At 37.1% G+C, this 13,918-nt stretch overlaps 1 protein-coding gene across 2 annotated transcripts in view; it reads right to left on the reverse strand.

Annotated features, from left to right (window-relative positions):
- Positions 1 to 2,698: 2,698 nt before the first annotated feature.
- NR5A2 (nuclear receptor subfamily 5 group A member 2) overlaps positions 2,699 to 13,918 on the reverse strand; it is a gene marked incomplete at its 5' end in the record, with an annotated part of 120,338 nt that continues 109,118 nt past the window's right edge. For both annotated transcript variants that reach the window (XM_081322763.1, XM_081322762.1), the window contains one exon: positions 2,699 to 3,620. In XM_081322763.1, coding sequence (XP_081178889.1) covers positions 3,373 to 3,620 — 248 coding nt within the window. In that variant the 3' untranslated portion in view covers positions 2,699 to 3,372. The remainder of the gene's footprint in view (positions 3,621 to 13,918) is intronic.

Consider the following 13,918-nt stretch of genomic DNA (forward strand, 5'->3'; position numbering starts at 1 on the left):
TTTCTACTTCTACTGACGTAGCCTCTCAGTACAACTGAATTATCCATCTTATTAATAGCAGGTAATTGCAGAAATAAGGTAGGAGTAACTTTATATCAAAGAAATATCCTTTTATACAGTATAAGCAAAGATGATTTCTCCTTTGTTTCTTCTGATCCTTCTCCATTAAAAGACTGGCATTTTAAAAACAACCAAATTCACGTGGTGATAAAGTGGCCTAAAGCTAATACTACAGACATAAGTGTTGTCTTTGGTATACAATGTCCACTGCTTAAAAATAATATCCAGATAAGAGTGCACCTCTCTCTGTTCACATAAAACAGAGAGAAGTGCTAATCACAAAATTTACAGTAAGATTTTAAATAAACAACATTTAGGATTATGAAAATGTATAAACATTTCATCAAAAACCTGATTTTAAACTGAAAAGTCCTTTGAATGTCCCTGAACTATGAACTATGAGTTGAAGACATGCTGTAATAAACATATATATCTGCCTATATTTTTTATATAAAGGTGAAACTGAGGAACAATAAATTAGCATCACAATTGGCTACAATGAAAATGGTGTTATACAATATAAATAAACTATTTAAAAGCCAGCAATCTTCATGAAAACAAATGGACAAATAAACAAGGCTTGTGGATTAGAAGTTTGATACAATTTCTACAAGTGATTGTACAGCCAATAACCCAAACAGAAAAATAAAGTAATTAACATATACATGAGATTCCCCTTTTGATTTTAGTGTCTCACGACATACAGTAATTAAGTACTGGTAAAGCTAGTTACCAATCTAGAAAGCAACATTAAGGAAATCATGGTTTTTGCAATATTATCATGGGATTTCCCCCTCCCCCCCAGGACCTCACAAATGTAAACACAATAAACTTTATTTTCTTAAAAACTGTAAAGTATTAATACTTCCACCCTAAACATATTCAATCCACATTTGTACAGTTACCATTCAAAATTCTGAAATAAGGCAAAGCTTTCATTATGGTGGCACATTTCATAATACTGATAACTTCACGTTGGATAGAATTATTTGTCCTTCTCTGATATTTGTTCTGCAGCGGACTTTGGTTTTACATAGATTTGGCAGTATCACTCTTCATTTAGCACACCAAAGATTTTTTGCTTTAATTCTTGTTTTTAAAATGTGTTTTCGGTTCCAAAGGATATACAAAAAGGATGCAGATTTTTCAAACTACCACTAATAAGAACCAATTGCTGGATTTCATCAGTTGATCTATTTGTATCAATAGGACTAACTTGTTACTGACTTTCAAAAAAATGTTGACCCCCAAAGTAAGATAAAGCTGAAGAACTCAGTTTTCTGAATGGATAAAGTGAAATGAACATTGTGGAGATTCTTAGTCATCCAGGTCATAGTTGCTTGAAAGGTGCTTTTTTTCTTCAAAAGGCAACTGGACTGTTTTTTCCTTGAGGAAGAAGAAGAAACATTTTCGATAAGAAGTGAAATGTTTTCTTCTTCTTCCTCAAGGAAAAAACAGTCCAGTTGCCTTGCGAAGAAGCAAGCACCTTTGAGGACAAGAGAATATTACGGTACTTGGTGTATTGTGCCCCCTCGCATAAGGGAAGTTCTGGACCTTTCAAAAATACATCAAGAATGTGAGATTAAAAAGGAGACACAGAGATCTGGACAGGCAATCAAAGCAGAATGAAGGAATTAGTTTAGAGCGAGGGCATAAATGGATTCCTGTTAGGACCAAATTCTGACAAAAGTGTGTTAAAACCAAACATTGGCTGGACCAGCTGAGAAGCCATGACTAGTTTCCGCACTTGTCATCCTCAATCATCTTCCAGTTCTCAATGTTTCAGAAGGTTCGGGGTATTTTAAATTTCTCATTTAAATGCCTCTGGTCTCCTATGCCTCCTACAAGTTTACTGAAATTTAATAAGGTGCCCCTTCCATTGCCAAGAGTTAAGCTTTGAGCCAAGGACCTGGCAAAACAAGAGTCCCAGGAAAACAATCGGAAGATGGGTTTTCTTCAATCTGAAAATGCCTTTATCAGATATTCATTCCCCCCACCCCAGCTCCAGTTCCGATTATCTGGTTTTAGATATGAATTCAGCCTACTGTCTAGTATGGCCATCTGGACACCTTTAGTTTTTTTGCTCCGTAGGCCAAACAGGAAAACTAGAATGTAAGGGCTACAATAATGATCTGAAGACTCCAAAGTTATGCTAGCCTGCTCTTGAACTGCATGTGCACATGGTTCACGGGGAACCCCTAGCTGAGGGATATGTGGGAAAAGAAAGAAATCACAGTGAAGACAAGACAGTGGGATATTAACTGAATTCACTAATCTGGAATTCTCTCAAATCCAGGTACTAGATTGGAGTTCAAGTAAAGAGATGCTACTGCTTGATGTTTTATTTTAGGCTGTGGTTAAAGAGTAGCCACAAGCTGATCTGGCACTAAAAGCTTTGAGAAGTCATTCCAATAATGTTTAATTTGAGCCTGGAATTAAAGTCCACTACCAATTGCTTTGGAGCAGCTTTCTTCCAAAATTTGACCAGGGGTAGAAGAGAGATACTGCTTGGCTGAACAACATGAACCCTATGACAAAAGTAAACTTAGAAAACATTAAGAATGTCACACCAATTTTATGAATAAAATCATTTTCTCATAATAGTATTTTTTCTCATGTTCTATATCTGCAGGTCGGACTCACAGACAGACGAAAATCCAGGCTGTATTTATTTGCTTGCTTGCAACACTATTCTGTATGCATGTGCACGTGTGAGTGTGTGGCTCACTCCAGATTTTTAATGTAGTGTAGATATAGAGATTCCTCTTGGAAGGAGAAGTAAGAATTCAGTCTTTGGAAAGACGACACAGGGAAACTGCAGTCTTGCATCCTTTAGAGGTGTTTTCAGTCTCGCTAACCAGTGAAGGGTTGTAGTGCATGCAGATCCCCTTGATCTGTTAGCTGAATAACACAGATAAAACTTGCTCCTACATGTATTCATATTGGTAACGGGCAAAGTTTAAATGTATAAGCATTGTTCTTTCCATTTTTATTTTTATTTTTAATTTTTTTTTTGCCTTCATTGACATGGAGGTTGGTAGCCTTTCCGCTTGCAAATCTCCTTTCATTCGAGTGATAAAAGTCCTATACAAGTTCCTTCGGGGAAATGGTGTAGCATTTCATTCACAGTTGGCAATGAAAATACCCTGATGCATCACTTATTTACTATTCAGTATTTGATTATTATAACATTATTTATTTATTTATTTTGCAAAGTTTCTTTAAACCGAGTTATTTCAATTAGTGTCACTCGGAGAACTTTTAGAGTAGTTTTCTTTCTGGAAAAGCAGGAGCTGTATCAAAGGCTATAATTTATGCTCTCTTTGCATGCAGCATTTCAATGAGAAGGTTATTACATGGCACATCCCCGTTCAGGTGTTTGTAGTAGAGGTACTCTTCGGCCTGCATGCTGATTGCCCGGATTTCTGGGAGTCTCAGCAGAAGCTGCCCAAATTTGTCTGTCTGCTGTGGATAGTTGCACATGGTATAGTCCAGCAAAGCAGCGTTCACTTGCTCTTGAACACCTTCTACCAGCTGGAAGTTCTCTAGGTTTTTGACATCTGAATAAAATAATAATAATAAAAAAAGATTAGGAACATGGTAATAATCATGGTGTTTAAACAGGTAGCGCTCAACTTACAACAGTTCATATAGTGATCATTGAAAGTTACTTCGGTACTGGAAAAAAAGTGACTTAGGACTATTTTCATACTTATGATCATTGCAGCAGCCCCGTGGTCATGTGATCAAAATTCGGATGCTTGGCAACTGGTTTGTATTTATGATGGCCACAGTGTCCTCGGGTCACGTGATCAACTTTTACGACCTCCTGACAAGCAAAGTCAATGGGGAAGCCAGATTCACTTAACAACCGTGTTACTGATTTAACAACTGCAGTGATTCACTTAACAACTGTGTCAAGAAAGGTTGTAAAAATGGGGCAAAATTCACTTATCAAATGTTTAACTTAACAAATGTTGGGTTCAATCGTGCTTGTAAGTTGGGGACTACCTGTACTTAATTATTAAAATGATATTTCACTAATATGTTTTCCTCAGCATAAACAAATGTTTTCCATGCCCCTGAATATTAGTTGAATCCCTCTGCCAAGTTTTTTGAAGACTCCAAAAACGCACAAACCTCACCACAGTCTAACTTTGGAATGTCATGTTGAAATTCTGCATAAAGCTTAGATTGTTGAGACATCAATGGATTTTGTACAAGGTCATCTCTTTCTTTTCCATGTATCTTTTGGAGAAAAAGGTTGAAGATGCCTAACATTCAGAATTGTAATATATAGTTGGCAAATGAGTCCCCTGGGAGGAAGGCGTATCTTTAACCCAATATATTAAACAATTCATATAATTCTGTATTAATTCTTCTGATCCAAGGTGAAATCTGTGTCCAGGGCATACTGTAGTTAATTCTAATAAAAAATGACAGGCTTCTTGTTTCTTTTTTGACATTTTTCTAAATTATTCTGAAAGACTTTGACTTGTCCATCCTGATGCTAATGAGCCATCTGGAACATTCCAGTGATTGCCAAAATAACCTGCCTGACCCACAAATGAGTGTGCGTGTGTCGGTTTCTGAATTCCAGAACTATTGCTCTTTAGACAAACTGAGAAATTTTTTTAGTGTTTTTTTGAATATTTATCTACTGGATGGTTGTAAATACTTCACACTCAGAACCTAACATAGTTTGCAAATATTTTCATTTATTATATTTATTCCTTTACTTCACTATCAACTTACTCTAAATTCTTGGTACAAAGCTTACAGCTCTTCTAAACTGTCTTCAGTCCAGAATTTCTTATAGTAACCTGAAATAGAATTCTGGAACTCACTCAGGCATAATCTTTGTCTAATAAAAGTTATGCCAGCCAGGATACCAAGTAAGACTGACAGTCTTATGTACAATGGATTCTCACCTATATGTTTAATTTCTTTGGGACACAAACCTCTCTCAAATTTTCCTTTTAGACTCAGCACTGTCTCCTTTACTGTCTGGCCATGAAATGACAGGTAAATCCATCCTTTAATAACATTTTAGTAGAGGGAAAGCAAGAGTCGGTTTGATGTAGTGGTTTACGCACCAGGCTAGAAATCAGAAGACTGTGAGTTCTAGCTCTGTCTTATACCTGGAAGTCAGTTAGGTAATTTTGGCCCAGTTACTCTCTCTTAGCCCTAGAAAGGAGGCAGTGGCAAACCACTTCTGAAAATGTTAAGAAAACTTCAAGGACTAGAGCAGACAATGCTAACTTGGAGACATAAAATAATAATAAAAAAGAGGTATACGATTGAAACATTTTTATACATCTGCAGGATTGTACAGATCCATGTAAATAAATAAATAAGCAGGTATTTATTTTTTGACTGCGTGCTAAAGAAAGTCACTGTGGACAAATCTCCCTCTTTGGGTGTCAGGGTTAGGGTTACCAAAAAGGAATCAAGTATTTTTCCATTGCATGTGAATTCTTGTGAATGTTCGCCAGTTTCTTCCTCAAATCAATAGAACCGTATTTCTTTTATTATGTGCTGATTGTACAAGATGATGCGTTCATAAATTTAACAGCCAATCCCTATATGCGCTTCTGCGCACAGCAAAACAATGAAATCTGCATGTATACAGATGGCAAATCTTGAAGGGTCCTTCATTTGTAAAGTGTTCTAGCCCTTGAAGGTCACGTTACTAGACTTCAGGCAAAACATCTTTGCTCTATAGCTATTGGTAATAAAGGCAAAATCAACTCTAAGAAAAAAAAGTAATCAGTCTTATCCTAGACTCAAATACTTGATGAGCACTCAGTTGCAATGACTCATGATCCTATTTTATATTGGAATTTAGCCATAATTTTCCACTGAAAAATATGTGGCTTTTCTTTTCTTTTTTAAAAATGCCTTCTGCTTTCTCTCTCTCTCTTTTTTAAAAGCAACATAATGAAAACAACAGTTTGGTAAGACTCACTGAAAGGAAAATATTGAATAAACTGTGTTTCTGAAAGAACATTTGGTGGCTCTTACCCAGATTACCTTTAACCCAAAACTCATACTAAGATGAGTTATTAAACTACTTGAATACTCTAACTCTAACCCTGCTATGCCTTAAATTGTAGATTAACTGATCTACTACAATTAAACAGTGTGATTATGTGATAAAGAGCAAAAAATTTGGATACACGAAAAAAATACTTGTTTAATTGAGGCTTTAAAATGTCAAAGCTGCAAAGAGCTTTGATTTATTTACAGAAAATGATTCACCTTCTGGAAGAAAAAAGTCTCTGTGAAAACATAATGGCAGTCTTGGGGAAATACAATGCATTGGCAATAGGACTCTTTTGGTGTCAGCACTGCCAGGAAATCAGATCTGTTACTTTAACAAAGTAATCTTTGAAACTTAAAAGTTTTTTTTCCAGCATCCAAGTGCTTGGTAAATGGAGGCAGAGAACTGAGAATTCATGAGTTATGCATAATCTAAGAAATCAGCATTTCAAGTTCTGAAAAGCTTGTGACAAAAAAGGGGGAAATACTGTCTTTCTTGCTGTATGCACTTTCAATTCAAAGTACAAGAAAGGAAAAAATAGTATCAACCTCTTATCTCTTCCACTTTATTCACTCAGGGACTAATTACCGATTTTTAATATGAAACGTCTTACTGAATGTTCACAGTGGGACACATCTCTTTTCCCATCCTTACATGAGAGTAAACCCTGAAGTCTTGTAAAATATATTGCATTTTTGCAAGCTCTTGCAATAGTACTTTTGTCAAACACAGAATATATTCGTTCTATAATTTACTTCTAAAGATCAGGATTTTTTTAAAACAAAAATTAAAATGCCATTCTCAGTTATGCAGTCACTCTAAAAGTCTGTCAGCATCTCCTTCAAACTCCTATTTTTGACAGTTTATCCCTTCCTCACCAAATAAAGATGCTTAGCTCAAAGTCTGCATATTAAATAAGACTAGAAAAAGACTATGATCCCATTTTTTTTGTAAAAACACAATAGGTCTTAGCCTTCAGAGAAGAAAAATATTTAGGTTTCACAGAAGCTTCCTTTCCTCATATTTGAAGCGCTGAAATTCAGTGCGGAATTAATTGATAAAAAACTCATGTAGTTTGCAAATTCTGAAAAGGAAAATTAAAAGTGAATGGCAAATTATAGTTTGAAAAGTGGTTGCTGTGCAAAAGTTGATAAGTAGTTGCAAGAAAAATAACTATACTTATTGTACAATTTAGATATCGGACTGCTATTGTCAAGGAACCTAAGGTTATCCATACTCACTTATGTTGGTTTATAGCTGAAATGCTAATGGCCTCTAAGAAATTGATGTCTTGTTTTATATCTTTATTTAGAAGGGTGCCACCATCTTCTTAAAAGATTGGCACAACTTAAAAAAGCTAAATTAAAATCGGGGGGGGGGGGAAATGCCTGTTAACAAAGCACAAGACTAAAACAAGCACTAAAAAAAACCCCTGAGGGAAAAAAGGTTTCAAATCTCCTCTTAAACTATAATAAGGAGAAGACTTTTTTCTAATTGAGGAAGGAGTTGGTTGCTTACTATGGGCCCTACCAAAGGAAAGTAGAAATTACCATTGACGCAACATGAACCTATACTGAAGGCCAGTTTGATGTAGTGGCTAAGATGCAACATAAAAACCAGGAGATTATGAGTTCCAATTTCACTTTAGGCGCAAAGATAAGACTGACCTTGGGCCAGTCACTCTCTTTCAGCCCATAGGAAGGAGGCAATGGCAAATCACTTCTGGAAAATCTTGTCAAGAAAAGTGCAGGAATTAAATCAGGCAGTCAGCAGTGACCACACCAACTCAAAGGTATAAACATATATACATGCATGTCCTGCTAATGAGCCAAGAATGTGGGGTGGACCATATAGTAACATATGAACCTGTAAAGCTTTGATGAACATAAAGAATTGGGGGTGGAGGGCAACCGTGAAGCTGTTTCAACATGGGGAAGTGTGGAACCTCAAAGAAACCCTACTAAACTATATTGCTGCCACATTCTGGACCATTTGCAACTTCTAGATTACCTTTAAAAATTGTTCTATGCTATTCTCAGTCTTAGAATATCAGCAAATGAATAACCAGTTCTGAGCTCTGAGGTTACCAACACATGACTATTCAGCACATAAATGCCAAACCCAGACCTCTTTTTGGGGTAGGGATATCTCTGTTTTATCAACCAAATTGATAAAAACACTCCACTACTGATATTACATGGTCAAAATATAGCCAAATATTTCAGAACAACACCTTCAGGAAAGACACTACGATCATAAAGGATGTTCTGGTGTAATCTGGTCTTTCCCCTGACAGCAAATGCACCACCCCAGAGCACAATAAACAAAAAACAAAACAAAAAACCAAACCCCCCACCACACCACTATGATTATGTATAATATTTGCATGGATAACTCATGCACATTGATGCAGATTTAGAGAATATTTAAATATTCACACCATGATATGGTACTCAGTCAGCTGGCTGTCCAAATACAATTTTTGATGTGCAGCTTCAAGGGCCCCGTTCTTCCTCCTAAGCACCTTTAAAATTGTAAAGGCCCTAAATGTAGGGCATTTGCTTCAAATAGAGGTTTGATCCTCTGGAAACTGGGACACACACTTCTCCTGTATGTTGCTGCTGTTGTTCCTATTAGATAGTTCCCACATAAAGGAGTGGAAAGTTGACACAAATGAACAACTTTCATACCGGTTGGTTATACTTCAGATACAGGTAGCATTATGATGGAAATAGGGATGTGATGGCTGTTGCTAAGTGATGCAGGCATAAAAGGTAATGTCAGCTAATCGCATCACCTCATGATGGCAATCCTGGGCAATCCCAATTGCCTTTGTAACCCCAAGATTTGCAGGTAATTAAGTGGGAAAAGTGAGAATCTCAGGGAAGGACTGCAGGCATGGTCTGGGAAGCCCAGCAGCGGCCTCATGTGAGTTATGGGAGAGCCAGGTGAGGGAGAGCTGGTGTGGGCCTTGGGTGAGTTGCAGGGGGCCTGTGCCAGTTGTGAGAGGTTGGGGGAGGCCCTGGGAGGGCCGGTGCGACTGAGCACGGATGTGGTATCTGTGTGCTGTGATCAGAGAAAAACTAAGACAACTTACTGGCGTTACCTTCCCTTCTGGCTTTCCCATTGACACTGCGAGAAGCTAGTAGAAAGGTTGTAAATGATGATCATGTGACCATAGCTCCCTGCCACAACATAATTGCTAGCCAGGACTAGACTCAAATAACCATAGAATCATAAGGCTGAAAGGGACCTTGGAGGTCTTCTAGTCCAACTCACTTCCCAAGGCAGACCTTACACTATCTGAGACAAATGGTTGTCCAAAATTTTCTTGAAAACCTCCAACTATAGAGAATCTACAGTTTTGGGAGGCAAGCTGTTCCACTGATCGACTATTTGTAATGCATCACATATAAAATGTATATGTTGCTTCTTATGGACTGTGTACCATTAATTAACTGCTTCAAAGGATATCTTCTAGTTCAGCAGATGTCAAAGTGTGATCTTTCAGGAAGTCCACAAAGTCAATAATGTTAAAATTATTCCATTTAATTTCTAACATCATAAATATTCATAGATATAACCTGCAACAAAAAAGATTCTGTGACTGATGAGCTCCTAAAACCCTTATGGGATACCATCCCGTAGAGTCCATATTTCCAAAACATGCCCTTAAGCCACTATTTAATTCCTATTTTTCTGTATGTTGGGTTGTTGATTGTTGTATCATGCAAGGAATAAGAATCCAAATTCACCTTGAAATGTTGCTTAGCTGTAGTTCCTAGTAATATTCATCAAGCTAACTAAAGTTGCTAGGAGTGGTAACAGCAATAGCAACATGGAAAACACAATCCACATTCATCTGCTATACAGATTTTGTCCCTTGAGTGGATATTAACTATTTCTCAAAATTCTGAGTAAGGAAAACTCAATGGTGGACAATAGTTTCATATACAACATAAGGTAGAAAGAGTGGAGCAATGGAAATGGAACATAACAGATTATCCGGAAAGCTATTAGCAGCTCTTCAGGAAAAGATCAATGAAAAAGACATGATTATGATGATATATTGGTCTAAGGCAATTATGTTCTTTATGAAAAATGTAACATAAATGTAAATACATTATGTTTCAAGAGGAAAAAAGAGTCAAACTCCCAGAAAGTGAGCAGGAAGCTTTGACCAATGTGCAACTTATAAATTATGCCAGTGGTTCTCAACCTGTGGTCTGCAGACCCCTGGGGGGTCCATGATGTCATCACAGAAGGCTTGAAGAAATGTGATTTTAATCTTGAGTTAAGTCAATCAATCAGAATAGAGCTGGAAGGGATCTTGGAGGTCTTCTAGTCAACCCCCTGCTCAAGCAGGAGACTATACCATTTCAGATAGGTGACTGTCCAGTCTCTTCTTAAAAGCCTCCACTGAAGAAACACCTACAACTTCTGAAGGCAAGCTGTACCACTGGTTAATTGTTCTCACTGTTAGGAAGTTTCTTCTTAATTCCAGGTTGCTTCTCTCCTTGATTAGTTTCCCTCCATTGTTTCTTGTCTTGCCTTCTGGTACTTTGGAAAATACTGTAAGTTGAACCTGTCTTCTTTGTGGCAGTCCCTCAAATACTGGAATACTACTATCATGCCTAGTCCTTCTTTTCTCTACAATAGCCATACCTAATTCCTGCAAATGTTCTTCATATGTTTTGGGGGTCCGTGGCACAAAAGGTATTTAAAAGGAGTCCATGGTAAAGAAAAGGTTGAGAACCACTGAGTTACACTAAGTAAGAAACAAGGATGATGGCCTTTAAGATTTATTCAGAGTCACTCACCAAGAAGAGCGAACACGCAAGGTGAACAAGCTGGCCAAAGAAAGTACAGATACTTAATATGTTTATTACCTGCCTGAGCAAGCTTTGGACACTATCTCTTTATTGTGGCCATAAAATATTTTTGAAGTTCAATGAAATGTTAAATAATGCTTAAATTGTTTTTAGAGTTTTGCCTTTTTAAAGTGCTTTACAACAACTCATGAGTTTCCATTCAAGCAGAAATAATAGGCTGGATTCAATGATAGTTTCTCTGAGATGCAGAATAAGATGCTTACACAGTAAGGAAATGCTGGAATTATTGGGCTGAATCCTATTTAACTTCCAACTATTAAGGATAGTTAGAGCCACAATTTGTTACAGACCACTTCACAAGTCAAATAAAAGCACACTTTTACAACACTTTATGGCATCAAGCTGCCAGGTGTATTATTTAAAATTATATTTCATTTTTCTTTCCTTTTTTTCTTTTTAAAAAAGCATGGGAAATGGTATTTTTCTACACGACAGATCAGCTACGCCACCTTTCCTTTGCTAAATTGGAAATGCTATGAACCAGGAAAATGTCTTTTGAGGTCAAAGGATGAGAGTTTCTCTTTCATTCACCCCTAGAACAGGTTTTCCCTAGCAGCATTTTGACCATGGTCAGAGAAGATATAAAGGAGAGAAAAGAAATGGGAGGATAAGAAATGGGAGGATTTCATTGTCCTCCCTCCCCAGGATGTTAGTGAAACTATTCAAACAGTTGGTAGGATTGGAAAGTAGGACTGGAAACCATACTTTTTCCCCCCTTCTCCCTCATCATCCTGTCTTCCTTGTTTGATAAGCCTCTTAGATCTATCTGATAGCATTTGCCTTTTAAAGCATGCCCCAACCTTTTGGGCATCAGGGACCAGTTTCCGTGGAGAAAGATTTTTCTGCGGACCGGAGGGGGCATGGCTTCGCATGCTGCCTGCATCCCATGGATGGGGCTTCGCTTGTTTGCACGGCCCAGTTGTTGGCATGCTGTGGCCCAATGACCAGGGGTTGGGGATCCCTCTTTGAAATAATGAATAATATGCAAAAATTCTTTCTGCTCCCCTAGCAGAATAGTATTCCCTAAAGAAAACATAGAGCTTTTATATAGACCTTAGAAAGATTGCTTAGAGCAGAGGGTCCCAATCTTGGCAATTTTAAGACACCTGGACTTCAAATCCCAGAATTTCCGAGCCACCCATGCTGGCTGAGGAATTCTGGGAGTTGAAGTCCACACAGTTTAAAAGTTACAGAGGTTGGGAACCCCTGGCTCAGAGCATCCATTGAAGCTTGTCTGGATTGTGCAACTGAACAGCAGTAAGAAAAGGGGCATGGCTATGATTGTGAAGTTGCAAAAGCCATCCTGATTTGTTTTTACCTCTGCTGTAGTTACTTTTAACTGGAATTGTAACTTTTAATTATTTTGAATTATTCTGATGAATATCTAAGAAGAAATGCAAGGATTTCCATTTACTTTCTGAAGTCTTTTCTCTAGATGCATTTTTCTTACATTAAAGCAAAGCCTCTTTTTAGTACACTGTGTGCGTTTATAAAATCTATATATATTAAATTGGGGGAGGGGTGGAACTGAAGAACACAGAAACAGCTTTTCCTATCTTAGCAGATTGGAAAATAAACCAAATATCAATTTTCCTTTCATTTTCATTGATGAACTCTTGTTTGTTTCCCTTTTCTCTCTCTTTCCCCCTGCCTCCAAATTTTTTTATGCTCTTGGAATAAGATATAAAGTTTGGTTTGTTCAGGTAGTCCAGACTATGAATTCTCACATAAAAGAGAATTTAAATAGGCAGATCCAAGTGGGGATATATTAAGCCAAAATACAAGCTCTAGTTTCTGAATTTAGCAGGCACTAGATGTCTGGCTTGCCTCAGGAAAAATCCAGCTAATTGAATGAGGAAAACAGCCTCCGGTATGATAAAAATTACAAGAGTTTTCAGTCAAACACTTCTTGTTATAAATATTAGCTTAAAGGCATTCTTCTGGTTCTTGGGAAGAGAATGATATTTGCATATCATTATGGCATTCAAGCTTTTATGAACTTGGCTAAATACATTGGCTTAGATAATTATTTCACGGGCCTGGGAATTTTACCCTGCTAGTGACTTTACCAAACAATACGAGATGTTTCATAAGACAAATTTGAGAAGCCACAGGTGTTACATGCTGAATGCAGGACATGTCAAAATGAGTGAAAGGAAAGTTTATATCCATTTTTTTTCTCAAATGAAAATTGCATGCTGGTTTCTTGGTTCTTTCTTGGGTTTGTTTTAAAACTCTTATGTACCCCCTAGACCACTTTTTTTGGGGAAATTATTATTTTAATTCTTTCCCCACATTTAAGATCTGCTTTGAGGAGGATGAGGAGGTGACGTCATGAAAGCAAACATTCCTGTCAAAGCATTCACAAAGTTTTTAAAACAGTTTCAAACAGCATGTATACTTTAAAAACCTTTGGAGACGTTTGGGAGGATTAAGAAAGGAAGCCTATCCATATTACATTACAGTGATATCAAGGTGATAAAAAAGCATAACATCAGTAAATAAAAAAATAATTTACTGTTGCTTCAGTTTCTTCTAAAATTCAACAAGCCATATAGAACAAGGGTCTTTTATCTATCAATTGCCTAAGCTACCTTTAATCCTGTTACAGAATTGGAAGAAAATGTTTCATTATTTGTAACCCCAGTTTGCATTAAGCCAAGAATGATTATGCTTCAGGAATTATTATGTGGTTCCTCTTCCTTGAAGGAATAAGCCTATAAGCAAAAAAAAAAAAAAAAAGGAAAAGCAATTTGGGAATTGACTATCATTTTCATTCTAAGCAAATAGCTACAAGGAGAAGAATTCAGCTATTGTCTTGATAGCCTAAAGAAGCCATTAACACCAAGTACTGTGTTTCCCAGAAAGTAAGGCCTACACCAACAATAAGCCTTAGCTTCATTTTTGGGGGTGGGCCTAATAT

The sequence above is a fragment of the Vipera berus genome, assembly GCF_964194415.1.
Source record: "Vipera berus genome assembly, chromosome: 3".
Classification (NCBI taxonomy): Eukaryota; Metazoa; Chordata; class Lepidosauria; order Squamata; family Viperidae; genus Vipera; species Vipera berus.